This window comes from Myodes glareolus, chromosome 4 (genome assembly GCF_982192425.1).
Source record: "Myodes glareolus chromosome 4, mMyoGla1.1, whole genome shotgun sequence".
Taxonomy (NCBI): domain Eukaryota; kingdom Metazoa; phylum Chordata; class Mammalia; order Rodentia; family Cricetidae; genus Myodes; species Myodes glareolus.
The window spans coordinates 73,206,937-73,234,070 of record NC_142029.1 but is presented as its reverse complement, the minus strand read 5'-3'; the positions used below and the strand labels follow the sequence as shown (position 1 = coordinate 73,234,070).

The 27,134-nt window shown below is 51.4% G+C and overlaps 2 protein-coding genes across 3 annotated transcripts in view; one reads left to right on the top strand and one right to left on the bottom strand.

Moving 5' to 3' along the window:
* Positions 1-3,445: 3,445 nt before the first annotated feature.
* Positions 3,446-17,597, top strand: Cxcr5 (C-X-C motif chemokine receptor 5). Of its 2 annotated transcripts, none has more exons than XM_048417252.3 (2): positions 3,446-3,659; positions 14,799-17,597. In XM_048417252.3, the coding sequence occupies exons 1-2, from the start codon at positions 3,600-3,602 to the stop codon at positions 15,864-15,866; spliced, it is 1,128 nt and encodes a 375-aa protein (XP_048273209.3). In that variant the 5' UTR covers positions 3,446-3,599; the 3' UTR covers positions 15,867-17,597. The 2 variants fall into 2 exon arrangements, with proteins under 2 accessions (XP_048273209.3, XP_087761681.1); XM_087905555.1 differs by lacking the exon at positions 3,446-3,659 and adding an exon at positions 13,943-14,142.
* The window catches only part of Bcl9l (BCL9 like), a 28,101-nt gene continuing 18,427 nt past the window's right edge, over positions 17,461-27,134 (bottom strand). Inside the window, 6 exon segments of the mRNA XM_087905553.1 lie at positions 17,461-20,643; positions 20,872-21,153; positions 21,496-23,284; positions 23,286-23,768; positions 23,849-23,933; positions 24,106-24,316. Of these exon segments, the coding sequence (XP_087761679.1) occupies positions 19,550-20,643; positions 20,872-21,153; positions 21,496-23,284; positions 23,286-23,768; positions 23,849-23,933; positions 24,106-24,316 (3,944 nt within the window). The 3' untranslated portion in view covers positions 17,461-19,549.

The following is a 27,134-nucleotide window of genomic DNA, read 5'->3' as shown; positions in this document are numbered from 1 at the left end:
TACGTGCAGGCCAGAGAACAACTTGTGGGAGTTGGCTCTCTCCTACCGTATGATTCTTACAGCTAGAACTTTCGGCAGCAAGAGCCTTTACACGCTATGTATGCCATCTTGCTGGCCCGAGCATCACATCTTAAAGGCATTCTACCACCTTCTTCTGTGAAAGGCAAGATTGGTATGTTCCAGTCTGCCCCAAAGTCCCTATATAACCCTTACATTTCTGATCTTGCTGCTTCTCCCTTCTAAGTGCTAGGCTCAGAGCTGTGTGCCACCACTCCCAGTTTTACACAGCGCTGGGGACAGAAACTAGGGCTTCATGCTTCTCCACAAATGCTCCACCAACAGAACCACATCTTTTCCCCTCTACCACCTCTTAATGGTGGCCCACGCTGGGAATCAAGTCTTGTTTTGTTTTGTTTGTGTTGTTGTTTTGTTTTTTGAGACAGGTTTTTTTTTTTTTCTGTGTAACTTTGGAGCTTGTCATGAAACTCACTCTGTAGACCAGGCTGGCCTCAAATTCACAGAGATCTGCCCATCTCTGCCTCCCAATTGCTGGGATTAAAGGCGTGTGCCACCACTGCCCAGCTCTACACACTTTTTAACGCTGCCCACCATCCTCTTCATCACTCCCCATGTCATGCACCTCTCTAATGACCAGCTTGGGTCCTATTCGACGACGTCTTCTCAGACCTCTGAGGTGTCCAGTGACATGAAGCAGGATGCTGGCTTTGACTTTGTCCTGCTAAGAGCTCCGATCAAGACGTGGTTAGATCCAAGGATGACTTTTCTATGTTGTCATCACGTGCACAGGCAACAAGTTTCCCGTTATAAAATCAAATGATAGGTTAGAACCATCAGCATGAAACCCACTAAGAGGAGAAGGAACCCACAGGAATGGTCATGTTAATTGCAACTAAATACGTTTGGAGGCTTGAACAAGGAAACTCGGTTTCCTCGAGTTTATCTTAGCCACAGACTTCCTGGACTACTGACCGGAAATCACTCAGAGGTCAAAGAACAGACTGATAAAGGACCCAGAAACCAGTTCTTTGAAAAATAGTTGAAGACATTAGAATATGGGTTTGGGAAACAGGAGACTCACAAGCACATGATGTCTGTAGGCAGAGGTCACTTGGGAGACAATCTGCATGGTCCTGTGTGAGGCCCTAGGACTGCTGGGACATCACAAGAAGATTCCTTTTGACTCAGCATGAAGAGTCAGTTTCTAACCCTAAACACTAAACCTTCCCACTCAGAAACAAGATCCCTCCCTCTTTTTTTTTTTTAATTTTTTTTTTGGATGGGTCTAACCACATAGTCCACTTTAGCCTCAAACTCACAATCCTTCTGCCTCACCCCCCACACACACACACACAAACGCTACAGTGACAGAAATTCACCCTTATATCTGAGGAAGCTTTTTCATAAAGTGACTTTCTCACCCCGTGGCTGGTTGTTTGATGAAGATGCAGTGAGTTCTACTCTTGCATTCCCTGGGGGTAGGAGTAGAGTGAGGGGTGACTGGCTTGTCTTTCAAAGTCTCTTTCCATGCCTAGGAGAGTCTCATGGTCTGTATTTTTCTGTGCAGTGTGTTCAAGGCAGCAAAAACTGCCCTGCGTACAGGCTGGAGGAGCAAGACGGCGTGCGTTAGCCATTTCCAGACCCAGGAGGCACTGAGACAGTGTCCCAGAAGGATGCTTGACTAGAAGTACCAGCCAAGAGCTCCAGCCCCTTGTCCTGGCCATCTTCTTCCTCAAGAGAAAGTTTTGGAGCCAGCAAGATGGCTCAGCAGGTTAAGACACTTGTCGCCAAGTCTGACCACCTGAGTTTGATCCCCAGATCCCACACTGTGGAAGGAGAGAACCAACCCTCACAAACTCTCCTCTGGCCTCCTCAGGTGCTCACTCGCTCTCTCTCCCACATATGCATGCACAAGAACACACGCACACGCGTGCGCATACACACACACTAAAATAAATAAAAATGCAATAATTTTTTAAAGAGCAGTTTCTGTTGGTAGGGAACGAGAGGGGAGAGACTGAGACGGTCCAAATGGAGCTTAAAAGTCTTTCCACTTTAAGCCTTGAGAAAGATGTTTTTTTATGTTGCGGACAGGGTGGGGACTATAACCAAGGTGTGCAGGTTGGAAAGGGGGAGACTGGGCTCTGGAGATGGTGAAGGAGAACCCTGGTCAGGATAGGATCCCCTTGAAAGGTGATTTACCTGGGGTGGGGGGCAAGGTGATGGCAATGGCAGAGCAGAGAAACAGCCTGCCGCACGGTGGTAGGGATTGGACTTGGAAGGGGAGGATGGTTACAAAGTTGGGGCAAAGCAAGACAAAGCACACACAGACATACCCACACAAAACCGAAACAAAGCGCCCAGTACACCATATATAGGTGCCTTCAGGTCCAGCCCTACACTATTGTGAACCAAGTCAGGAAACGAGACCGCCATGGAAGAAAACCCACCAGGATGAGACCTGGAAGGGAAATGGATCAATGTCTGCCACAGGTCTTCATGAAAGAAGTGACACTCAGGGTGGCAAGACAGAGCAGGAGGAGGAGCAGGTGCTGCTGTGAGTCTGTAAAACAGCTGCCTTGGGGAGCAGAGGATGATATTGAGTCAGGACCCTTGGATGCAAGATGGCTGCCAAGAATATGTTATAGGATCCTGGGTAAGTCTCTCTCTCTCTCTCTCTCTCTCTCTCTCTCTCTCTCTCTCTCTCTTTCTCTCGGCTACAGGAACCTCTTGTGTAAAATTGGAGGGAGGGGTAGTCTAGACTGTCTACAAGTTTATTTGTGGGCGGAACATCGTTATTTCTGAGTCAGAACATGGCTCCGTAGCTGTGTTTATTTTGTGTTTTCATTTGGTAATTTCATTTCTTGGTCTTCTAGTATTATTTTAGGGTTGTTCCCCTTGAGAACTTCTAGCTTGTCTCTTCCAAACTTGAGCTGAAAAGGTAAGGGGAGGGGGTACTCCTTCCTGGCTGGGCCAATGGATGGCAGTAACAGGTTGATCAAGTGCCTTGGTTTGCCTAGGACTCAGGGGTTTCCCAGGACAGGGGACTTCCTTTTGGTTCTGGGCAAATTGGTATGGTCGGTCACCCCGGTGACGAGAAAAGTGAAGACCTAGAGGTGGCTAGAAACACTCTTTTCTTGTCCCTTTCTATAAGGAGTTTCCCAAGTCTGTGTGCCTCCCTCATAGAGAGCCAGTGAGCAGGAGCGAAAGGCGGCCCTTCACCTCAGACCCCTGGCCCACTTGAGACCACAGCTGCCAGGAAAGATGCTGAGAAGCTTGACTAGAGCTGATGCTGTGGGGGAGTTTCCCTTTTTCTTTAAAGAAAGAAAAAAGAAAGGAAAAACACACACACACATACACACACACACAGAGACACACACAAAACAGAAAAGACCCAGTGGAAAAAAAAAATGATGAGTTGAGAGGCAAGCGGCAAGCCCTGCACAGCCCCAGGAGACAGCACACAGCTCATTTGTTTAAATTTGCAACTGACGCCTGCCACCTCTCCATAGGCACCAGCACAGAGCTTCTCAGCATCAGACAGTGTGGTGTGACCAGTCTGGTGACGCAGAACTGCAGCTATGAACTACCAACTAACCCTGGACGTGGACCTCATCACCTATAACAACCTGGAGGACCTGGTGAGTAGAGACAGGAGGCTCCCTGCTGTCCAGGTCCTGCTTGGAATTTTATATATTCTGTGTCAAGGGAGAGGGGATAGCTAGGGAGTCCCTCCGCGAGGATTGTAGGACATAGGAAATGCACAGGTGCCTGTACTTTTAGACTTTTATTGTCCACTATCTGGTGCCATTAATAGACATCAGAGGGAGAGGGCAGACAGAGAATGAGGTTCCGCATCCCCTGCTGTGTGACTAGGGACACAACTCTACCTCTTGGTTCTTCAATAAAGAGTCTTCTCTTTGTCTCTTTGGGTTAGAATGGCAAAGCACTTCAGAAGTTCTCATCTTTCTTTCTTTCTTTCTTTCTTTCTTTCTTTCTTTCTTTCTTTCTTTCTTTCTTTCCTTCTTTCTTTCTTTCAAGTCAGGGTTTCTCTGTGTAGCCCTGGCTGTTCTGGAACTCATTCTGTAGACCAGGTTAGCCTTGAATTTACAGAGATCCTCTTGCCCAAGTGCTGGGTTTAAAGGCGTGAGCCCACACCTAGCTGGAAGCTTTCTCTTTTTTTGTTTTGTTTTTTGTTTTTGTTTTTGTTTTTTTGTATGTTTTTGTTGTTGTTGTTTGTTTGTTTTGTTTTGTTTTGTTTTTTGAGACAGGGTTTCTCTGTGGCTTTGGAGCCTGTCCTGGAACTAGCTCTTGTAGACCAGACTGGCCTCGAACTCACAAAGATCTGCCTGCCTCTGCCTCCCGAGTGCTGGGATTAAAGGTATGTGCCACCACTATCCATCTGGAAGCTTTCTTAATGTCAGTATGCCAGCACTGCTAGCCAATCAGTAAATGTGTAGTTGTTCACTGGGAAAATGCTCAGTTCATAGAGTGCGTGCAAGCGTGCATAAAACTGGGTTTCATCCCCAGTACACATACACTAAGTATGGTGGTACATGCCTATAATCCTAGCATGAGAAAGACAGAGGCAGGAGGATCAGAAGTTCAAGATCATCCTCAGCTACATAACGAGTTTGGAGCTAGCCTAGAACACATGAGACCTTGTCTCAAATATATATTTAATTGTTATCTTGCTGTTTTGTCATCGAGGTACAATTTTCTGTATTGGATGGAGACGTTTGAGAACCTAATCTTTGCCCTCCAATAGTTTATGGTCTAAGCAAGAGGGAGGAACGAATCCCTGGCTAGAAGCATTTAGACAAAAGTATAGATGAAGCGTGTGAACAGATGGTAGCCAGAAAGAGGATCCCAATGGCCAGAGTCATGCAGCAGGGGATGCTAAGCTGTATTCCTCCTAAAAGTGTCTTGGAACATGCTGTAGCCTCCAGGAAAGAGCTGTTGTCTCTATAGACCAGGTGTTCTCAGAAGAGTTTCTTAGGTAGGAGTTAAAAAAAAAAGTGATGACCAGCACCACTCTCTGGTACTCACCCAAGTGTCTCCAGGGAAGCACAGTGGTTCACTTGACTTGGGTGCCACGGTGCTACCAAAGGATGTTGTAGGGAACAGCTCAAGCAAAAAGCCCCAGGGTTCTGGGGTGTGGGCAGCAGCAGACTTGGAAACTTCATTGTGGTCTTATGAGCTTATTCTAGGCTAGACCATGAACGCTCCAGGCCCTGGGTCCTATCAGATCTCCTACCCTGAGCACACTCTCTCAGCTCCAGCATCTGGGGTCTGCTTTATCACTTACCCACTCTGCCCCCGGGCTTGCTGGGGGAATCTCCTTTACTCAAGCCTCAAACTGAGTCGTGGCTTCAAACTGAGACAGTCCGCCCTGGTTTGGATCTATCCATGTGTTTGTTTAGGACCTGCTGTAGTTTGCAGGTCCAATGCAAAGGCAAAATATAAGGCCACTTGTTGAAAAAAAATGAAAAATGTCAAAGGTGGGCACGGTAATCCCACATCTGTAATCCCAGCACTCAAAAGATTCAGGCAAGAGGATTGTGAATTTGAGTCCAGATGGCTACATAGAGAGACTCTGTTTAAAAAAAGGAACAAACCAAAAAAATCAAGATGACAATGGAAAGCATTAAACCAATCCTGAGGTCCTTCGAAGTGTGAAATCCCCATGACTGCCCAAGTGGCACCCCCATGAAGCCAGCTGAGTCTAACCGGGATCTAGGCCAGACCCCAGGTCAGATTTTAAAGCCGAAATGTTTGACAAGGCAGGATGCTCCCACCCTCGCCCTCACCCCTACCACTGGCTGCCCCTGATTTGGTTAGTTGGTATCTTCTGCCCACAGCATCAAGCTGACCATCAGTCCTGACCCAGTTTGGATGCCTTTATAACCACCTGGAGACCTGGCCGTCCCTGGCTTCTGAGAAACCTTGAGAGTTTCCCCTAACTGCATGCCGCACCTCACTGTGTGACCTACTAGAGACAGGTGGTAGCAGTGGGCAGAGGGACAGCAGAGGGTTTACAACATGCAGCAAACCTACATTCCGAGGAGAGAAGCCTAGCAACTTCTCCATGACATATATCAAAGCAAAGGCCCTCAGCTGTGTGCCTGGACATCAGCTAGGATCTCAATAGGGTCTAGCTGGGAATCCTAAGACAATCCTGGCCCTGGATCCCTTCAATCAGGCACACCCTGCCTTCACCTGCCTCCCGTGTGCTCTCCTCAGGGGTAGCTGACACTCTGAACACAGAGCCTCCACTTTGGCCCCGCCCACCTTCCGAAAGGTCATAACTAGCCTTGGCACACTGCCCACTCTGCCACAGTGTAGGTGTCCTGGATGGCAGCACAGAGGCCGAAAAGTCTTGCATTAGTGGCTTCTCAATAAAATTGTGGGTTTCTCTTTTACTCAGTTTGTTTCTTATACTGAATTAGAAACCAAGGCCTCATGCATCCCTGGCTCTCCCAAGGAGCATTTTCTGCCTTGTGGTAGGAAGTTGAGGTCTTAACTTGCCACTTTTCTGGGGAGTCTGCAGAGTTTCTCCCACTGATTTTATTTCCTGCTCCCCACTCCTGGCCCTTGACCCAAATGATTACTGGCCCACTTTCCCAGATAGCTAGGCTCTGCACTCCAACTTTGGGGCTTGAAACAGGGATCTTGATAAGTCAAGCAACACCCACCCCTTTGATCTATTTAATTTTTTTTACATTTGTTTATTTATAGTGTGTGTGCATGTATGTGCCAGTGTGTGCACATGGGATTTAGTTCTTTCTGCCCAGTGTGCCTATCCCAAGGATTGAACTCCAGTGTTCAGGCTTGGTGGCAGATGTCTTTACCCACTGAGCTGTCTCAACACCCTCTCTTTTTTATTATTTTTAATTAATTTAGTTAATGAATTAATTTTGAGAAAGGATCTCTTTATAGTCTGGCCTGTTCAGGAACTTGTTATGTAGACCAGGCTGGCCTTGAACTCACAAAGATCTGCCTGCCACTGTTTCCCAAGAGATTAAAGGTATACTTCACTATGCCCTGCCCACCTTTTATATGAATTTATTATTATTATTATTATTGTGTGTTGTATGAGGACACATGTTTGATATGATTTCTGTGTGGAGGTCAGAGGAGAACATTTGAGAATTCCTTCTCTCCTTTCACCTTGGATTCTGGGGATCAAACTCAGGTCATTAGGCTTGTGTAACAAGCTCTTTTACCCACTGAGACATCGCACAAACCCCCTTTGTCCTCTTGAATTCAATGATCACCTTTGACCCCATGAACACCTGCTAGTTTAAGGCAGGCCATTAATCCTTATGAGTGCAAGATCTGAACAAAACTTCTAGATGGCTAAGAACCAGAAAGGAGGACCCTGGTGCCCAGGGGTCTCGGTAGACCTGGAGGAGAGTCTGCGTAGGAGAACCATCGTGGGCTGTTTCGTTTCACATCTCCAAGCAGAGGTCTTTGGCTGTGCATGTCTGGAACCAGGGCCTTGGTTGGGCACCCACACAGGCTAGTGATGATGTAAATCTCCAGCCGTCAGGAGGTAGGGCTGCCACAGCACAGGCCCTAGCTTCGGTGTTTAGTTTCTCTGACCCTACCTCATGGACGATCACTATGAGCCATAAACCCAATGTGACCAGAGCACCACAGGTCACATTTTGTCCACACACAACTGTCTCATTTCACCACGGGAATGAAAAAGAGGAACCAAAACTTGCTCAGGCTGTTTCTGGGCTTTACCTGAGGGAAGGGGAGGGAGGGTCCCCTCATTCTGACCACGTGAAAAGTCCCACAGAAGCCCCGGTAGAGGAAGCCTCAACTGGGGAGGGGCGGTTGGAGGGATCAGAAATGAGGGGAAACCTGAGGCCAGTGTGGAAGGGATTGCATTAGGAGGAGTCTAGGTTCTGTCACACAGATCGCAGAGACTATGTTAGGACCAGATCTGGGAGGGGTTTCATTAGGGGGAATCTAGGTTCTGTCATTCAGACCTCAGAGACTGTGTTAGGAACACGTGCCCTCCTAAGGGACAGTCTGCCTTTTCCCATTCCTTTGGCAGATACATAAAGAGCCACTACGTATTTAGAACACAGAGTCAGAGCACAAGAATGAGTTTTCTCTTGGGAATGAAAGAAAAAATACTTCAAATCAACACTATCTCAGAAAGGCCAGCAAAATGGCTCAATGGGTAAAGGTGTTTGCTTCCAAGCCTGAGGACCTGGGTTCAATCCTATGTCTCACATGGTGAAAAGAGAGAACCAGCTCCCCAGAATGGTCTCTGCTCTCCTTACGTGTGCGTGCACACAAATAAATACAATAAAATTTATTTTTTTTGAACATCTAAAGCAAGTGCTAACTCAGGAGGTGAGAGATGCAGGGGCGTGTGCCTTGACTGAACTCATCTTCCCGGTGCAGACTGACGCTGGCTCACGAGGTGAACTCATCTGAAACCTGACAGTGTGATGAGAGGTAGGGATTGCTTAGTAATCCTCCCCAGAGCCAAGCATGATGGCAATAATCCAAGAACCCAAGAGACTAAGGCAGGACGATCCTATGTCCAAGATTAACTTGAGTTCAAGGCTAGCCTGGGCTACACAATGATATCCTATCTCAAAAAACTAAAAACTGGGGCTGGAGAGACTCGGCTCAGCAGGTAAGAGCACTTGCTGCTCTTCCAAGTTTGCTTTCCAACACCCATATTCAGTCGGATGCCTTCTTCTAGCCCCTGAGAACATGCATGCATACATGGCAGATGCACACATGTACACGACGCACACACACAATCATCTGTTACACACACAACAAAACAGCAAGTGGAAAGGCAACGAGGGGCAGCGAATGGAAATGCAGTTCAGTGGTAAAACACTCGTCTAGCTTGGGAAATGCCCTAGGTTCATCCCTGGAACTGCAAAGAAAAAAACGGCAAAACTCAGCTCAGCTTGTGCGAGTGGATAGAGTGGACAGCACAGTGCAGGTCTTGGAGTCCTGGGCCGGAAGCTCTGCTGGCTCCTCAGGGCTGGGAACTGGGTAGCCTGGGGCATTCACCGGCTGCAGGGCAGGCTAGAGAAGTGGAGCCTGCTGGCGTGGTGAATGGCAGGGCGCGACTGACAACCAGAGCATTGGTGAGCTGCAGAAGCGGGTGTGCGGTCCGGCCTCTTTCCTGAGGCAGAATGTATGGTCCAGCCTCTTTCCTGAGGTGGGAATTTTCCCCTTGCGCTTGAACTCAAAGACGTCCCATTGCTGGACAGTCGTGCTTACAAAGCTGTCTCTCCATTGGCCGGACTGTTCATTTCTCCTGGTCTACACCTGAGGCTCATGTCAGAGCCCAGCCCAGCCAGTCCTCCCAACCCAGGGCCCTTTCCAGTCCTTGAAGACAGTTCAAGGACTTCAGGCTTCTCTTTTGTGCCCCCCCCCCACCTTCCTAGCACCAGGAAAAACCTTTCCAGGCCAGAGTTTTCCAAACAGAAATAACCAACCCCCAGAAGGCTTCCCTCCCCTCATCTAGAGGACAAGGACAGCCTTCTCCCAGCCTTTTCACTGGTGACCTGTCTGTCAGCCAACAAACTCCAAGTCTTTGTTCCCATGATCCATTGCCCAAGACAGGGGTGTGTGTGTGTGTGTGTGTGTGTGTGTGTGTGTGTGTTGACGAGGTTGGGTTCAAATGATCCTTCTGATTCAGCCTCCTAACTAAGAGAGGCTACAGGTTAAACCCCAGTCCAGGTCTCTGACTTATAATAATTCCACCTGGTGAATGTGAGTCCCTGGTCTCTGCTTATGGAGGACTCTGCTTTATTAAGAGTGTTCCCCAGTTGGCTGGGCGGTGGTGGCACATGTCTTTAATCCCAGCACTTGGGAGGCAGAGGCAAGCAGACCTCTGTGAGTTTGAGGCCTGTCTGGTCTCAAGGGCTAGGTCCAGGACAGGCTCCAAAACTATAGAGAAACCCTGTCTCAAAAAACAAAAAAACAAAAACAAACAAACAAACAAACAAAAATGTGTTCCCCAGCCATGCGTCATCCAAAGCAGGCTTGGGTGCTAGGAAAATCCAGTGTAGAACCTCGAGGAATGTCCCTTACCTGCTCTCAGAGAAATCCTGTCAGTAAATCCTAGTACAGTGGCTCTCAGCCTTGCTGCGACCCTTTAATACAGTTCCTCATGTTGTGGTGACCTCAACCATAAAATTGTTTTGATTGCTACCTCATCACTGGAATTTTGCTACTGTTAAGAGTTGTAATGTAAATATCTGATATGCAGGATATCTAATATGCGACCCCTATGTAAGGGCTGTTCCATTTCCACAGGGGTCTCGACCCACAGGTTGAGAACGGCTGCCCTAGCAGCCGGCTCGAGGCTGCAAAGCAGCATCCTGACTTAGAGAAAACACAGATAGAAAGAGAACCATATGTAGATCCCATCATGGGTGAAGCACTTTGTATCTTTTGACCTCTTCTGCCTATCCCATCCCTAATACCAGGACCAGCTAGGCATCCTCCTGCCTCAGAGTTCTCAGTGCATTCCTGACAACTCACACCTGCCTTCGTCGCAGGCAGCACATTTTCTGCTGGGGCGTACATCCCCATAGCTTGTAAGCTGTTTGTGCTCTGTTGGGTGCCTGTCTATGAAGCATGGCGCTGTGGTCCCTCTGGGCATGTTTGTATAGTGTGTGTGCTGCCATCACAGTGGGGATACACATGAGGGTTTCTGCCACTTCTACAGCAAAGAATGAGTGAGCCACTCATCCCACCGCTGACTCTGTTCTCTCCCTGAGCGTTAACCAGGCAGCTCCCTTTGACAGTATGTGTCCCACTGTGTTGTGGGTATCTCATTCCCCATCTATTCACCAGGCCAGGGACAACCTTACCTTATGGCTTCTCTCCATGGTCTAGAGGAGAGGAGCCCCCCCCCCCCCCGCACACAGGGTTAGGAAGTGGCTTTAACACTCTTGAGCTCCGAATCATCTGTTTGACGCCTCCCTTTGATATGTACCAAACTACTTCCTCCCATTTTCTCCTCCTCTAAAGACTCTGCCAAAACAATACCTCTTGGCAGGGAGGAAGAGGTAGACACTCACCCCCTAAACCTGCCCCCATGGAAATGTCCCACTGATTGGACTTTGAATGAACAATGAGTTGATCAACCTAGAGGCTTTGTACGGTGAAAACTTGAACAGTTATCATAAAGGGCCCCTTGGTCAGACCAGCTAGACTCACACACTTCCCTGGACAGCGGAGTGGCCAGCTTCAGCAGCTGCCAGGGTGAGATGCCTCCCTGTCCCAGGCCTTCATCACCTCTCTGCCATCTGTCTGCACAAGGACCACTCACCCCACAGTGTCCCCTCCACCTCCGATAGTAGAGTCAGAGTCAAAAGGCTGTCTTCAACTATTCTGTTCAGCTGTTCTATTGGAAACAACTCCCTATAGGGACAGGGAACCTAAGTTAAACCCCAGAGGCAGGATTTACAGAAAGATGCAGAGATGTGAATCCCTGCTGAGCCCTAGGCAGTCAGGAATTCCTAGCAGAGTGGGCTAGGAAGGATGGAGGATGATGGGGTTGACTTGGGCCCCGAAGGAAGGCCAGGGGTTTAGAGAAGCAGACTTGAACAAGGAAGAACTTGGCAAAGGTGTCAGGAAGCTGTCTGGGTTGTTGAGGGCAGGCAGCTGGTAGAATGCATGTCTTAGGCACAGGGTACCTGATAACAGTAGGTAATGTTTGACACATCAAAGGAGTAGACATTTTGGAAATTTTTATTTTTATTTTTGCAGGGCTAAGGCTCAAAATCAGCTCTGTATATGCTAGGTAAGCATCCTACCTGCTGAGATACACCCTCAGTCCCTTTTAGAGGAATGTAAGGCCTTCTCTCTGGGGCATCCAGACCCCATTTCACAGGACCATTATTTCCTAGAGTGTAGTTCCGTTTTCCTCATACACAGGCTCTGGCTTTGTCCGTGGTAGGCAAGTGCTCTACTCCAGAAATGGACAGCCTTGTTTGTTTGTTTGTTTGTTTGTTATAGGGACCTAAGCAGCATAGGCTAGCCTGGAACTTCTGTATATGAAAGCCCCCTTGATCTCCTGATCCTCTGTCCCGTCTCCCCAATGCATGTGCCACCCCATGCCTAGCCGACTCTGTGGTTTGTTTGTTTGTTTGTTTCGACCATGGAGTCAAAAGTGAAGCTCTCTAGTTTAAAGGTAAGGAGAGGAGCTGGGAACCCCAGCCCCAGGCACTTCGGTGATGTGCTTACCACCCCAGACCTTTGTGCTGTATGGACGCCCTTTTATTGGTTCTGAAATTGAGCCATGTGTGTTCAAAGTCTTTCCCTAAGAGAACAGACACACTGTAAACTTAATTTTCTTTCAAGTACATGCTGCATTCTGCTGTGTGAAGCTTGACTTGACCCATCTTTCTGCTGACAGACATTATCACAAAAATGGCTTTTTATAAATGACTTTATTATTGAATATGAAATTTAAAAAAACAAGACAAAGACAAAAAGACAACTTTTTTTTGTTTTGTTTTGGAGACAGGGTTTCTCTGTGTAACAGCTCTAATTGTCCTGGAACTAGCTCTTGTAGACCAGACTGGCCTCGAACTCACAGAGATCCACCTGCCTCTGTCTCCCGAGTGCTGGGATTAAAGGCTGCGCCGCCACCACCCAGCAAGACAACTATTTCTTATATGTGATGGGGAACCACTAAAGACTCTAAACTGGACACTCAGACTATAGATCTGTGTAGTTTTTTGTTTGTTTTCAAGACAGAGTCTGGCTACACTGGTAAAAGAACTCAAACCCTGGGCTTACACCATCCTCTCACCTCAGATTTCTGCGCGGCACATGGCTAGGATCTGTGTACGAGAAAACTCTCTCTGTCCACTGGGAAGAAAGTGGACAAGGATAGAAAAGGTAGTTAGAAAAGAACACGGAGAGGCAGTGGTGGCACATGCCTTTAATCCCAGCACTCGGAAGGCAGAGGCAGGCGGATCTCTGTGAGTTTGAGGCCAGCCTGGTCTACAAGAGCTAGTTCCAGGACAGGCTCCAAAGCTACAGAGAAATCCTGTCTTGAAAAACCAAACCAAACCAAACAAACAAGAAAAGGACCTGGAAGGCTGCAGAGATGGCTGTGTGGTTAAGAGCACTGACTGCTCTTGCAGAGGACTGGGGTTCAGTTCTCAGCACCCACATGGTGATTACACCACCTTTAACTTGTTTCAGGGGAGTCAAGGCTCTCTTCTGACCTCTAAGGGCACCAGGCACACACATCCTACTTATATATACATACAGGCAAAATACCCATACACACAAAATAAAATTTTAAAAAGAATTTTTTTTTTTTTTGAGACAAGGTTTCTCTGTAGCTTTGGAGCCTGTCCTGGAACTAGCTCTTGTAGACCAGGCCGGGTTCAAACTCACAGAGCTCTGCCTGCCTCTGCCTCCCTAGTGCTGGGATTAAAGACATCCATCACCACCACCCAGTAATATTTTTTTTAAAAAAAGGATTCATAGAGAGATCACATGAAGGGTGGTGCTGAGGTAATGGCAGGAGGAGGAGACACTGAAGAGGGTGGTAGATAGCATCACCATTGTAGCACGTGTCCCCACTCCTTCTTAAAGAACCACCTGCTCCAGGGACCAAAAGACCAAGATGAGGAATAGGTTTACCCATGGAAGTGAGTGTGTGGCCTACAACTAGGGTGCCTGGGTGGCAAGAAAGCTCTGAGGTAACGGGTAAGCATCACAGCTTGCAGGGGACCCACTCTCCTGAAAGAGGGTCAGAGTGAATTCCCCCCCCCCCCCCCCCGAGCCTAGGGGACAGACTACCCACTGTCTCTGGCCTCCCTGGGGCCCCTTCCCATCACTGTCTTTTGAACCCACTGTTGGGTGAGTGTAATTGGTTCTGCACCAGCCCCCCTCCTTGGAGGAGGTCGGCGAGGGGAAGGCAGGAAGAGCAGAGAGGGAGGTGAGGAAGAGCAGGTGCAGAGCAGCTGTGAGTGAAAGGAATGAAAACAGGCACTCTGTCTTCCTCTGTGGTTAGCAGGCAAACAACCGGAGAGCCCGGCTGATGGAGGGCGGCAACAAAGGGCAGGGAGGATGTGGAGGTAGCAAGTTCCAGAGATGTAACAGGTACTCCCCCTGCTTTTCCACTCAGAACAGGCTCCCTTCCTTCCCTGTGCCTGAGCTCCCTGTCTGTGACTCATTTTTGACTCTGCTGGGTTCCTGTGCCTAGGGAGTTTGCTCTCTGGTTGGGAAGTAACTGGAAACTCAGTCTCTGCCCCTTCCCCAGTAGTCTTTGCAGGGACGCCGAGGTAGTGTAGCTCAATGGCTGAGGTAGTGGTTCTGGAGACAGGCAAATGTTCCTTCAATCAAGCCTCCTCTTGAGGGAGAGGCATCTGTAAAATAGGAGTAAGATTACAGAGAGAGAGAGAGAGAGAGAGAGAGAGAGAGAGAGAGAGAGAGAGAGATTATACCTCAAGCAGTCAGAGACAGAAGAACCACTCAAATCTGGGACCAACCTGGTCTACGTAGTAAATTTCAGATATGTCCCTAGGGACATTTAGGGAAATCCTGTCTAAGATTAAAAATTAAAGGAAGGAAGGAACGAACGAACGAAAGAAGGAAGGGAAAGATGACGTCATTTGTTCAAGGATACACCAAGGGGAAATGGAACAGTGCAGACAAGAAGCAGTTAGCCTAGGACAGGAAACATCCCAGAGAGTTTCCTCTCAGAGAGAAAAGATAGGGCTATCGTTTCTTATTTTTCTTTCTCTTTGTCCTTGCAGTACAAGGAATGGGCCATCTACAATAGCAGCACGGAGATCCCCTCACAGGAAAGTCACTTCTGTTCCACAGAGGAGGGACCCCTACTGACCTCCTTCAAGGCGATATTCATGCCTGTGGCCTACAGCCTCATCTTCCTCCTGGGGATGATGGGAAACATCCTGGTGCTTGTGATCCTGGAGCGGCACCGGCATACTCGAAGCTCGACCGAGACCTTCCTGTTCCACCTGGCTGTAGCTGACCTTCTCCTGGTCTTTATCCTGCCTTTTGCAGTGGCTGAGGGCTCTGTGGGCTGGGTCCTCGGGACCGTGCTCTGCAAAGTTGTGATCGCGCTGCACAAAATCAATTTCTACTGCAGCAGCCTGCTGCTGGCCTGCATAGCCGTAGACCGTTACCTGGCCATCGTCCACGCTGTCCACGCCTACCGCCGCCGCCGCCTCTTCTCCATCCACATCACCTGCGCCACCATTTGGCTGGCCGGCTTCCTGTTTGCCTTGCCAGAAGTCCTCTTTGCCAAGGTCGGCCAACCTCATAACAATGACTCCCTGCCACAGTGCACCTTCTCTCAAGAGAACGAAGCTGAAACCAAAGCCTGGTTCACCTCCCGTTTCCTCTACCACATTGGGGGCTTCCTGCTACCAATGCTGGTGATGGGCTGGTGTTACGTGGGGGTGATACACAGACTCTGTCAGGCCCAGCGGCGTCCTCAGCGGCAGAAAGCAGTCAGGGTGGCCATCTTAGTGACAAGTATTTTCTTTCTTTGCTGGTCACCCTACCACGTTGTCATTTTCCTAGACACACTGGAGAGACTGAAGGCTGTGGACAGCAGCTGCGAACTGAGTGGCTATCTCTCCGTGGCCATCACCGTGTGTGAATTCCTGGGCCTGGCCCACTGCTGTCTCAATCCCATGCTCTACACCTTCGCTGGTGTAAAGTTCCGCAGTGACTTGTCTCGGCTTCTGACAAAGTTGGGCTGTGCTGGCCCAGCCTCCCTTTGCCAAGTTTTCCCCAGCTGGCGCAAGAGCAGTCTCTCTGAGTCGGAGAACGCCACCTCTCTCACCACCTTCTAGAACTTCCACAACCCCCTTTCCGTTTGTTTGCCTTGGTAGCCTGGAGTGATGCTAGAAACCTGGGGTTCTAAGAGCTTGTTTGGGCCATGTCCCCAGATGGGACAGCTAGAGAACTCTAGAATGTCCCTAAGCTCTTTTGCCAGCCCTCAGGCTAACTGGGAGCCCTGGAAGAGGAAAGCAGCCCAAAGGCAGAGCAAGGACTATCTAGACTGCCTGCATCACCTTGGCTAAGAGCCCTCCACATACCTCTCATCCTAACCAGCCAAATGTGAGAATCAGCTTTATTTCTCCCCAGCCATAGGAAAAACCACTCGGCCGGCGGCGCCTACAGTCTCATCTCCCTCTGGTCATGGACCCCAGGATCTCCTCCCACAATGCACTCCATCATCTAAAAGGTTGCCACATGCCACAGCTACCCACCACTTCTATTCCACCGAGGAATAGCCAGCTGGCAGCAGAGTGTGACCTTACCATGCCTGTCTCCAAAACACAAGCTTTGTGCCAGCCCTTCAACCCTGCTGTTTGTTCTCTTAAGCAAACAGGAAACTGAGACTGATCTACTTTAGGCAGCTGTCTAGCTCCAACCAAACCAGCATCGGGTTGGCCCCACGTTACTGGATCTTGGACTACAGACCAAGGACAGACTCCAGAAGGCCCCGGAGGCTAGCCAGTGTCCTAAGAAGAGTAGAGGACAAGCCAGCAGTCAAGCAGTCCGGTGGAGAAATGGAAAGATACTTTGGCTCCAGACTCCAAAGAGGAGCAAGTAAAACTGAAACCCAGCTGTCTTCTCTGTCCAGAAACCAAAGCTTCCCGACTTGGTCAGGAGATAAGATCCAGGGCCCTAGTGGTTTCTGGGCACTGAAGGGGAAGGAGGACAACTTCTCTCTCCTGCTGTAATCCTCAGGACCCGTGGAAAGTAAAATAGCAAAGGGGTTCTAGCCTCAGAAGAGGGGGCGTTTAGCTAAGAAAATGAAGACTGATCGGGCCTGGTGGCACATACCTTTAATTCCAGCACTCAGATCTCTGTGAGTTTGAGGTCTACAAAGCAAGTTCCAGGATAGTTAGGGCTGTTATACAGAGAAACCCTGTCTCAAAAAACAAAAATAAATAGATAGATAAATAAATGAATAAAATGGGGGGAAAAAGAAAATAGAAACAGATCCTTGTCTTCATTAGGCGGGAGAGGGAGGAGGGCAGGGGAGGGCAATGTGAGAAGCCAACCTGAGCAGGGAAGTCCCCCAGCCCCAGGAAGGAGGTACCGTGCCCCTGGGAGGGTACTACTCAAATGGAACCGGAGGAAGCTGCTCCACACCTGCTTAGGGGAAGCCTAGCAGGCAATTCTGAGCTCCTCCTCCTCCGGGCCACTGATTTAGGAGGGAAAGGGGGTTGGAGGGAAGCTGGGTTGCCGGGTACCACTCAAGCCAGTCAGACAAGCTCCCTGGGGAACCCCACTAGGGAAATCAGTTCTATAGTTGCAGAGACTATACCCTCACTGCAAACTGGAGACATCTTGGGATTCCCTTTTCTGTTCCCAGTACCCGACAGCCAGTTTGGCCAGCAGAGAAACCAGACACAGAAACAAAAAGGCAAGAGATTACATTTTTTACATTTTTGAATTTTCTTTTTAATAAAAAGGCACCTATAAAACAGGTCAATACAGTCAGGCAGCACAGAGACCCCCAGAGCAAGCCTAAAAAGTGTTTCAAAATAAAAACCAAGAAGATGTCTTCACATATTGTATTTATATATTTATATTTATATATATATTTATATAATGGTACAAAATGGCTGGGGTATGGCCATGGATGGAGAGGAGAAGGCTGGCCTGTGGAGATCACCTTGGGAAGCTAGTGGTAGAGGTGGGAGACAAGGACACCAGAAGGGGACAATGGGCCCTTTGTGGCCTGCGCTCTCTCCTCAGAGCAGGGCAGTTAGACCGTTTGGATAGGTTAGGAACGTGGGTGGGGGGCACAAGGCCCAGGGAGGGCAGAGTGTCTGGCAGGAAGGAGGACAGGTTTCCACCCACCTCTCAACACAGAGACCTTGGCTCTGGTCCCTGGGAGGGGCGAGGGAAGCCAAGGGCCTGCAGCCAGCTCTGGAGGGGAGCGGTGCCTGACCCGGCTGACAATGGACAGCACCAGACTGGGAGAAGTGGACACAAATTCCCTTTGTATTACAGCTGCCAAGGCAAAACCAGGCCCTGCAGGTCAGGAAGGCTGGGGACAGGGTCCTGGTAAAAGACACCCTGTCTAGAATGGCCCTTGGCCCTGGAGGCAGGGCAGGAAAGGCCTTGGCCAAGGAGTTGCCCGCCACCTTACAAGGCAGGAAAAAGGAAGTGAGGAAAGGAGAAGTATTTTACTCCTGGGGCCACGGGAGATAAAACACCCATTCCTGTATGGCTTCAGTCTGACCAGCGGTGGGTGAGGGGCTCTCCTGGGAAGTAACAGGGAGGCAGTGGCTGTGCCTGGGAGGGCATAGACAGATCTGGTACATGGCCCTGAACCCTGGACAGAAAGACCTTGCCAGAGTGGACAGGCAGCAGGATGTTCTCCCCCACACTGCCTTTCCTCACTCCATGCTAGGGGTGGAGATTGGAGGGAGACTGACTGACTCAGCCAAACTCTGTCCCTTCCTTCTTTGGTGAGAAGCAAGTGGTGGTTTCTAGAAGAGTCTGTGCCCTATGGGGTTACCTGGCCGGAGGCCATTGAAGTCATAGGCCGCAGTCACTTGTGCTAACCCCTACATAGCTCCAAAGGGGCCACACCTGCCCAGGGGACAAAGGGCTTCAAGTTCTGGCTAAGATGTAGCAGCAGAGGCACCCAGGCAGGGGCCCTATGTCACTGGTGTGGGTAAACACACGCTCAGGAGCACACCTGCTCTCCGGAATTCACTCAGCAGCAGACAGGCGGCCATAGCAGGGGAAGGGGGGAGGCCTCCTCCCCCTGCTCACCAAACGGAAGCCTAGCCTAGATGGTCTGACCTCAGTTGATGGGTGGGGCATATGGAGGGTGCAGAGGACTGTACGTCTCTGGGTCCAGGCGAATGGTGGGAGCGATCATTTTGAAGGAGGGGGAAGGGTTTTTTTTAAATTTTTTTCTTTTTTGTGTGTGACTTCTATCAAAACACAGAAATACGGCACACGCACAAACCGGCACGAAAGCGCAGCTCTATTTACAGCTCCGCTGGCACCTGCCCACCTGCCCACCTGCAGGGGGCGTGGGAGAGGAGGTCAGCCATGTCAGCAGGGAGAGGAAATGAAGACAGACGGGGGAAAGGGGAAAAACTGGGAGGAGACAATGGACCTGGAGCACCTCTAAGGTGACAGTTCCAAAGGGACAGAAGATGGAAGACCCCTCCTCTCCTTCCTCTCTCCCCAAGGGCCCCCAAACATAGCTGAAAACGGAGAGAAGCAGAAAGACAGAGGGAAATAGAAGCCCCACAGGAACAGGAAAGGGGGCAGGGGCAGTCCTGGTCAAAACCCAATTCCAACTCCCCACCCGACTCTTGCCTCTTCCCCCTAAGCTGCCAGCACATCAGGTTTCCACAAATGCCACTCCCCACACAAGTCCCTTCCCACCCCTCCACCCTACCCCTGGACCCAGGCCATCCATTCCAACACTGGAGGAAAAAAAACTTCTTAAAGTTAACATATTCTCAGTATCCCCAGCCCCTTGAGGGGCCTGCTAGAAGGGTAGATTGGCCATGCCGCCCGGCGCTGGGAGGTAGCCCATTTGGCTGTCCAGAGACACACTGCGCTGCCGCAGAGGGTGGGACACCATGAGGTTCTGCTGGGGTGGGGGGCCCATGAGGGAGCCCTGTGGGGACAACATGTGGGGAGGCTGGGTATAGACCTCGCCCCCCACACCCCGTTGCTTCATTAGCATAAAATTCTGCTGGGTCATGAGGCCTTGTGGTGGGGACATGACTCCTTGGTGCAGGCCGTGGGGCACCATGCCCTGCTGTGGGGGCACACCTGTCCTGCCCAGCAAGGACATCTGTCCAGGGTGGCACATGGACATGCTGAGCCCCCGCTGGACCCCCTGTTGGCCCGGGAGGTTGGGGGGCCGAGAGGGGGTCTGTTCCGCCATCATGTTCTGCAGGTTCATGAGATGCAGGTTGGGGGGCTGGGCCTTGGGGGGCTGGTTCTCGCTCTTGGGGAAGTACTGGAGGGTGCTGCTTGGCTTCTCAGAGGGGATGATCCTGGATAAGTCGAACTCAGGAATGCCGGTAGGGGTGGGCCGGATCACCTCACTCAGCTCTGGGTCGTTCAGTACAGATGCCACCCCAGGGAGCACCCCGGGTGGGTATGCATCGCCCATGCGGCCAGCCATGCCTTTGCCCATCAGGTGCTGCTGGGGGGGTATGGGACCAGGTGGCTGGTTGGGTAGGTCCTCAGGGGGCAGGGGCATGCCTGATGGGTAGTGCTGCTGTAGGCCAGGCCCCCCGCCCCCACCCCCAGTGGGGGCCATGGCACCATGGGGCTGCTGTAGCCGAGGAGGAAAGGGCATCATCTGGGAGGAGCTGGGCACAGGGCCACAAGGGGTATTTAGGGAGTCTGGGCCTCCCGGGGCCATCATCATTGAGTTTTGAGAAGGGCCCCCTGTCCCCTGTGCATTGGGGTGCAGTGGAATGTTGGACCCCAGAGGGGTAGGGGAGGGCAACATAGTAGGCGGGGGCTCGTGGGACAGGGGCTGCTGGCCTGGCAAGTTCATTCCCATGGGGCTCTGGGCAGCAGCAGAGTTCAGGTGCATCTGGTTGGGTTGGTTATTGCTGATACCTGTGGGGAAAGAAGAGAACATTCGAGGTGGTGCCCATCCAGCTCGGGAAGGCGCCTCCCCCACCCTTCCCCACCCACAGATGTGTTCTAGTCCAGGTCTCAGGAAGTGACGGTAGCGACTGGAACAGGGCCCCAGAGTTTACACCACCCCCATGACTGGAGACTGTGGAAGCTTGCCAGCATGTCCACAGGGACGTCGCCTCTCCTGGAAGCTTTGCCTCCTCATACCTGGTCCAGAGCCCTGCGGCGGTGGTGGAGGGGGTAGCAGGGGTCGATCTGGCAGCAGCTCATCGTCTGAGGTGGCGATGGTCTTGATGGCATTGTGGTATAGCGGGGTAGAGCTGGGCATGGCATACTTGGACATCTGAGACATCATCAGTGACAGAGGGTTCTGGGAAGGGGTGGGGTCTGGGGAGGATGTGAACGGTAGGCTGGGGTTCATGAGGCCACTGGGAGGGTTGGCAGGAGGCGCTGAGGAACTGTTCCGAGAGCCGCTTGGAGGGAGGGTACCTACAGAAGTGGAGAGACAGAAAGAGCAGGGGTCACTGGGGAAGGGAGGCTGAATTTGGCCACTCATACTCCGTCTAAGGAAAGGCCAATTCCTTCCAAATGTCTACCTCACTTCAGGGACACCTATGCCCCACTGAACACAGACTCCCTGTGATCCCCCAGTGACCCACACACCTTTAAGCAGTGCCTGTAGTGGGGAGATCCAAGTCCCAAGTGGACCCTTCAAGATGCCCAGATGTACCTATACAGAAGCTCTGTGTAGGGACAGCTGCCACTAAAGGCCCTGCAGGAACCTATCCGCCACCACAAAGGCTCAAACCCAAGTCCACCCAAATGACTCACCCTGTTCCATGTTGCCCAGCGTAGAGGAAGAGTTTATGTTGAGAGGCGGCTGCTTATTCTGGGAGACCCCAGGGCTAGGCATGGCTGTCTTGGGAGAGGCGACCCAGCCTGGAGAAGGCACCGCCATGGAGGGAGACTTGAGCCTGCTGGGTGAGCCAGTAGGTGACCGCACACTGAGGGAAGAGCTGAGGACCTGGGGTGACTTGAGAGGTCCTGGCGGGTTGGCAGAAGGCAAGGGCACCATCTGTGAGGGAGTCTGGGGTGACTTGAGGTTGGCAGAGGGTGAGGTGACCAAAGGTGAATGCACCTGGCTAAGGGTGGGTGACTTCAGATGCCCCATACCTGGTGAACCCATCTGATTAATACTGATGGTGAGGTCTGAAGGCCGTCTGCCTAGACCCCTGTTGGGAGCTGAATGCACAGACCCAGGAGGAGGATTGGATGCAGGGGGCAGAGGCATATGGCTGAGCCGGGTGGTGCCCACAGTGCCCATGGGCATTGAACTCTGATCAGGGCTGAACATGTCTTGAGTGTTGCCCATGTCCTGGGGCAGGGCTTGGTAGGGTCCCTGCTGGCCCTGGTTGGGGAACTGTGAGGGCATAAGCATCTTCTGTGGACCCCCCATCATGCCACTGCTATTCTGAGCCCGAACCCGAGCCATCTCCTCAGGACTAAGACCCTGAGGCCCCATCATGTCTCCGGGGCCTCGCATCTTCTGTGACATCAGCATCTGCTGCTGGGGCGTCATCTGTACATTCAGGTTCATGTTCATGTTCATATTCACGTTCATGTTCATGTTGAGGTTGCCTGGCCCCATAGGTGGGTCTACCTCCCTCAGCCCCGACTGTCCCATGGGAGGGCTCAGGAGGCCCCGGCCTCCACCGAACTCTATGCCCATGGGCGTGCCGGCCAGGCCATCTCCACCAGTCATCTGCCCCGGGAACATGGTGGGATCCATCTGTCGGTGTGTCTGCATCATCCGCTCCATTTCCATGCTCTGTCCCATGCCACTGCCTGCCATGCCCAGGGGGCGCTGCATGCCCATGGTTCGCTTTTCCAGCAACTGGTGCCTCAACAGTTCCTCCCGGACACGAGGGGTCATGAATCGCTCTGCCTCACCCTGCCCGCCTGGATAGGGCACGGCATTCTGGGCAAAATTGCTGGGTCCCCCAATAGGGGGCAAGTCTTCAGTCCAGCCCATGCCTGGTCTTACAGGTCTCTGCATGGCATTCATGGGTACGTCCATGGGCATACTCTGTATACTTCCAAATCCAGGCACCCTTTGCATCTGGTTGCCCGGGAAACGGGGGCCAGGGAAGGGAGGTCCGGCTCGGAGATGCATGGGATCCTGGACATCCATAGGTCCTCGGAGTTGGGCGCCCATTCCAGGTGGCCACTGATCCCCAGGTTTGCTGTGGTAAGGAGGTGGGGGGCCCCTCCCCATCATGCCCCCCATGCCCACCATGTCCTGCAGAGGGCGGCCCCCGTGCAATCCAATCTGCTCCTCTTTCCGCCGCTTCTCCTCATAGTATTCTTCCTGGAGTTTGCGCCAGGCCACCTGCTCAGGTGTCAGGCTATCCTGGCCCAGCCTCTGCATCATCATGTTCATGTGCTGGCCCATGTCCCCACCCTGGGGGTGCCCGGGCACTTCATGCTCCAGTGGGGGGCCTCCTAGACTCTGTGTCTGTGAGATCATGGACTGCAAAGGCTCCTCGTACTTCTTCAGCCCACTGGGAGGGGCGGAGGGAGGCTGCTGAGCGGCAGAGGGAGCTTGCGCTGGTGGGCCCCCCCTCACCAGCTCCTCCAGGGGGCCCCTTGAGGAAGGGTTCAGTCTCCCCACTGCGGAGCAGCAGCCTCTCAATGTCTCGCAGCGTCTGGAGAGAACGCTCACGATGCTCCAGCTGCTCTTTGGACAGGCCCTCAGAGCCCACCAGGTTCCGCTGCCCATTTCCTGTGGGGGTGCCCTCCCCCAAGAGGGCTGAGCCAGGGGCACTGCCAGTGTCTCCTCCAGGAGGCAAGGGGTTGTTAGCAGTGGCTGCCGTCGGCGTGTTAGGGTGGGTGCCCCCAGTCCCACCACCTGTGCTAGCAGCTCCCACGGAGTTCGGGGCCAGGTCCTGACTGGCATCTTCAGGAGGTCCCTCTGGGGGCAGAGCAGGAGGGGCACTGCCAGGGGCTGGAGGTGGTGGTGGCAATGGAGGTGGCTGAGACTGAGGTGTACCTGCTGATGGTGTATTCAGGGGTAGTGGCTCTGGGGTGGGTGGCACTTTCGGGGCCTGCAGGAGAACAGAGGTAAAGAATTAAGATGAGGGGACATCTTAACCTATCTTAGAGTCAGGCAGGGAATCACACTCACCTGATCCAGCTTGGCCCGGGGCACATTCTGCTGGTGGTAGGTGAGGATGGACTCTGCCCGGCCTTGTAGCACGGCCTCTGCAGCTCTGCATGGGGGGGGGGGGGGGGCAATCACAAGCGGTTCAGAGATGGACAGAAGAGAACCCACCCTCACTCGCCCACCTCGTCCCCGAATGTACTCAGACTGGGCATAGGTGGGCCAAACCCCCCACCTCCCTACTCTCCCCACCCTCTCCACCCCCGTCCCCGAAGCCTTACGTGTTGGCCAGGTGGGTGGTGAAAACATACACGAACTGTGACGGAGGCTTTCCTGGGACGCCCCCACCCCCGCCCCCAGGAACGTCTGGTCGAAGACCTGGCGGGGGGCCATGTGGGGGGCCTGCTGCACTGCTTTCACTGAGGGGCAGTTGGGCAGTTTGGCCAGGACCCAGCTGTGGGGCCGCCATGGCTGGATCTGCTACATTACAATCTGCAAGCAGCGAGAAAAGGGACAGCAAGTGAACGGCCCAGATGTGGAAAGAAGAGCCCTCTGGTATTCCTGCCTCACAGTCCACACCCAAAGGGCCATTTGTCCCCACAATCGGTTTCCACGCTGACTTGCCCTACACCAGTCTTTGCCCAAGATGGCCAGAATGATGACCATGTAGAGAAGGAGAGGGAGAACATGGCCACACATCAAAGCTCTGCTTCGCTCTGCTCTGAGCACTCCCACTGTGGTGTGGTGTGTGTCTGTGTGTCTGTGGGGGGGGGGGGGGGAGGGAGAATATACTGTCCAACGTCCCAGGCAAGAAGGCAGGGAAGCCGTAGTAACAGAAGATGTAAACGACAGACAGCTTTCCATGCGACCTCACCACTCACTGGCTGTGATTTTACAAGACATAGCATTTGTCTCAGTTTCTTCTACAAAGTAGAAACACTACTTAGCTCCCGTGTGCCCTGCCGGGGACAGGTCAAAGAAACATATTCACTGGGCCATATGCAAACTGTTCATTTCCGTCACAAAGTCAGAAAGGCAGTGTGGAATACAAGTCCCTCCTGCCCTCACAGACTTCTGTTACTGCTGGTCACAAGAATCATATAGAGGTGTGTCCCCATCGACAGCCGATCAGCAATCCCTGCAGCAGTGGGCCCTGCAGGGCGGCCTCTAATTTAGTTCTAGCCTGACTTTCCCATAGGTTGAGGGGCTCGAGACACAATACTGCCCACCTCCCGGCAGCCAATGCCAAGCTCAGGGTGGGTCTGCCTGTAAATTGGGGTTTCTGGGATTCACCCCTCAGATTCAACTAGATGATGTTAGAGCAGCTGGAAGAAACGCCTTACTGCTGTTTATCAGTTTACCAAAAGGACAGTACAGGAGCCTGAGAGGGCTCAGTAGATAAAGGGACCTGCTGCCAGACCTGACGACACTGCCCCCCGGGACCCATGACCCACATAGTGGAAGGAGGGAACTAACCACCCCACTCATACGCCATGGAGTGCACACACAGACACACACACACACACACTCACATAAATTAAGATGAAGTCTGTAAGACAGGTGAGAGTGGCATTTGTTTCTGCGCCCTCTCTGAGCAATGCCACTACTCAGAAACCTACACAAGTCAGCTCTCTGAAAAATGTATGAAGCCTGTCTTTTTGGATTACAGGGATGAGTGTGTGTGTGTGTGTGTACGTGTGTGCGTATGTGCGAATGTAGGGGGCAGAAGCAGGAATGTACACATACAGTTTAAGGGCACAGAACACATACAGAGGCCAACAAAGAACTTTGTAGGCTTGGGAGCCTTAAACCTTTAGTTCAAGCCAGGGTCTCTCACTAGCCTGGAACTCATGCACACCACTCTAGCTGCCAATGAGTCCAGAAAGCCTTCCTGCCTCCTCGTCCTATGTTGTGATTGCTGGGATTATAGCCCGATGCAAAAGCTTTCTGTTTTTCTTTTCTCAATTTTTTGAGACAGGGTTTCTCTGTGTAGCCCTGGCTGTCCTGGAACTCGCTCTGTATACCAGGATGGCCTCAAACTCAGAGATCCACCTGCCTCTGCCTTCCCAGTGCTCAGATTAAAGGCCTGCACCACCACTACCTGGTTCTTTTTTTGTTTTGGTTGGTTTTTGTTTGTTTGTTTTTGAGACAGGGTTTCTCTCAGAGTCACTCTGGCAGTAAACCAGTTGACCTTGAACTCACAGAGATCCACCAGCTTCTGCCACAACCAGTGCTGGAATTAAAGGTGTGGGCCACCACACCCAGTTTGCAGCCAGCTGGTTCTGGGGAATCTCAACACAGATTCTTGCAAGGCAAGTGTTTACTCAAGAAGACATCTTCCCAGCCTTCTTTCTGGATCTTTTACAGACTCGTCATTAGTCCTATTTAAACCATTGGCCACAGGTCACCAATTAAACCTTCAGGTCCACTACCTCACACACAGGTTGGAGTGTAGGACTGAAAGTCCCAAACCTCTAATCCTGCTTTGATCTTTCAATCATCAGCTCCATCTTGAAGCTACCTCAGGCTGGCAGCCACACCAGTCAATATAACATATGCAAAAGACACTTATCAGCTTGGAGCTTCCCAGGATTTTAGAGTAGTATGCCAGGAACAAGGTGAGACCAAACACGTATTTCACAATATCACAGGCTGACATACTGGGAACATTCCCAGAATAGCCAAGCCACCCTTAGCACCAAGACAAAATTTGCTCTGATTCTCCATTCCCATACAGATATGATCCACTACTGGTCACCAGTGGGTTTAGGTTAGGGGGAGATCCACTCTCAAGCCAAAGCTCCCGGACTGCAGTGACAGCACTTCCAGATAACACAAGAGCTCGACCAAGGCAGCAGCCACCTGAGTTCAGAGTCAGCTGTCCTTGTATGAACTCCTCGCTGGTATACCCCATAACCGTTTTGCCATGAGCCTCACACCAATAGTAAGCTGACCTTGAGCACTGCCTTGGAAGGAGAAAAGTATAAACTAGAACATACGATAGGCTTCTGGAAGCTATGGAGGGGGGAGGCAGAATTTACCACAAGAAGGAACTTTCTCGTACCATCACAGCAATACAAACTAATGCTGTTCAAAGTATGCTACATGCCTGAACTCACTTTCTCCTTGTATCAAATCTATACAGTCACTATACACTCAAGATCATTTTTATAGATGAGAAAGCAGAGATCCTTTCCCAAGTTTATACAAATAGCAAGTGCATTCCTGGGAGGGGGGAAGCAGCCTGGTCTCTGAGCCTCTGCTATGCACATCTACATCATTCTGCCTCTCCTCGAAGAATTCAATCGCG

Coding starts and splice junctions, on each gene's coding strand:
- Cxcr5 (XM_048417252.3), top strand. CDS start 3,600: ATGAACTACCAACTAACCCTGGACGTGGACCTCATCACCTATAACAAC. Junction 3,660..14,798: donor ATAACAACCTGGAGGACCTG/GTGAGTAGAGAC, acceptor TTGTCCTTGCAG/TACAAGGAATGGGCCATCTA.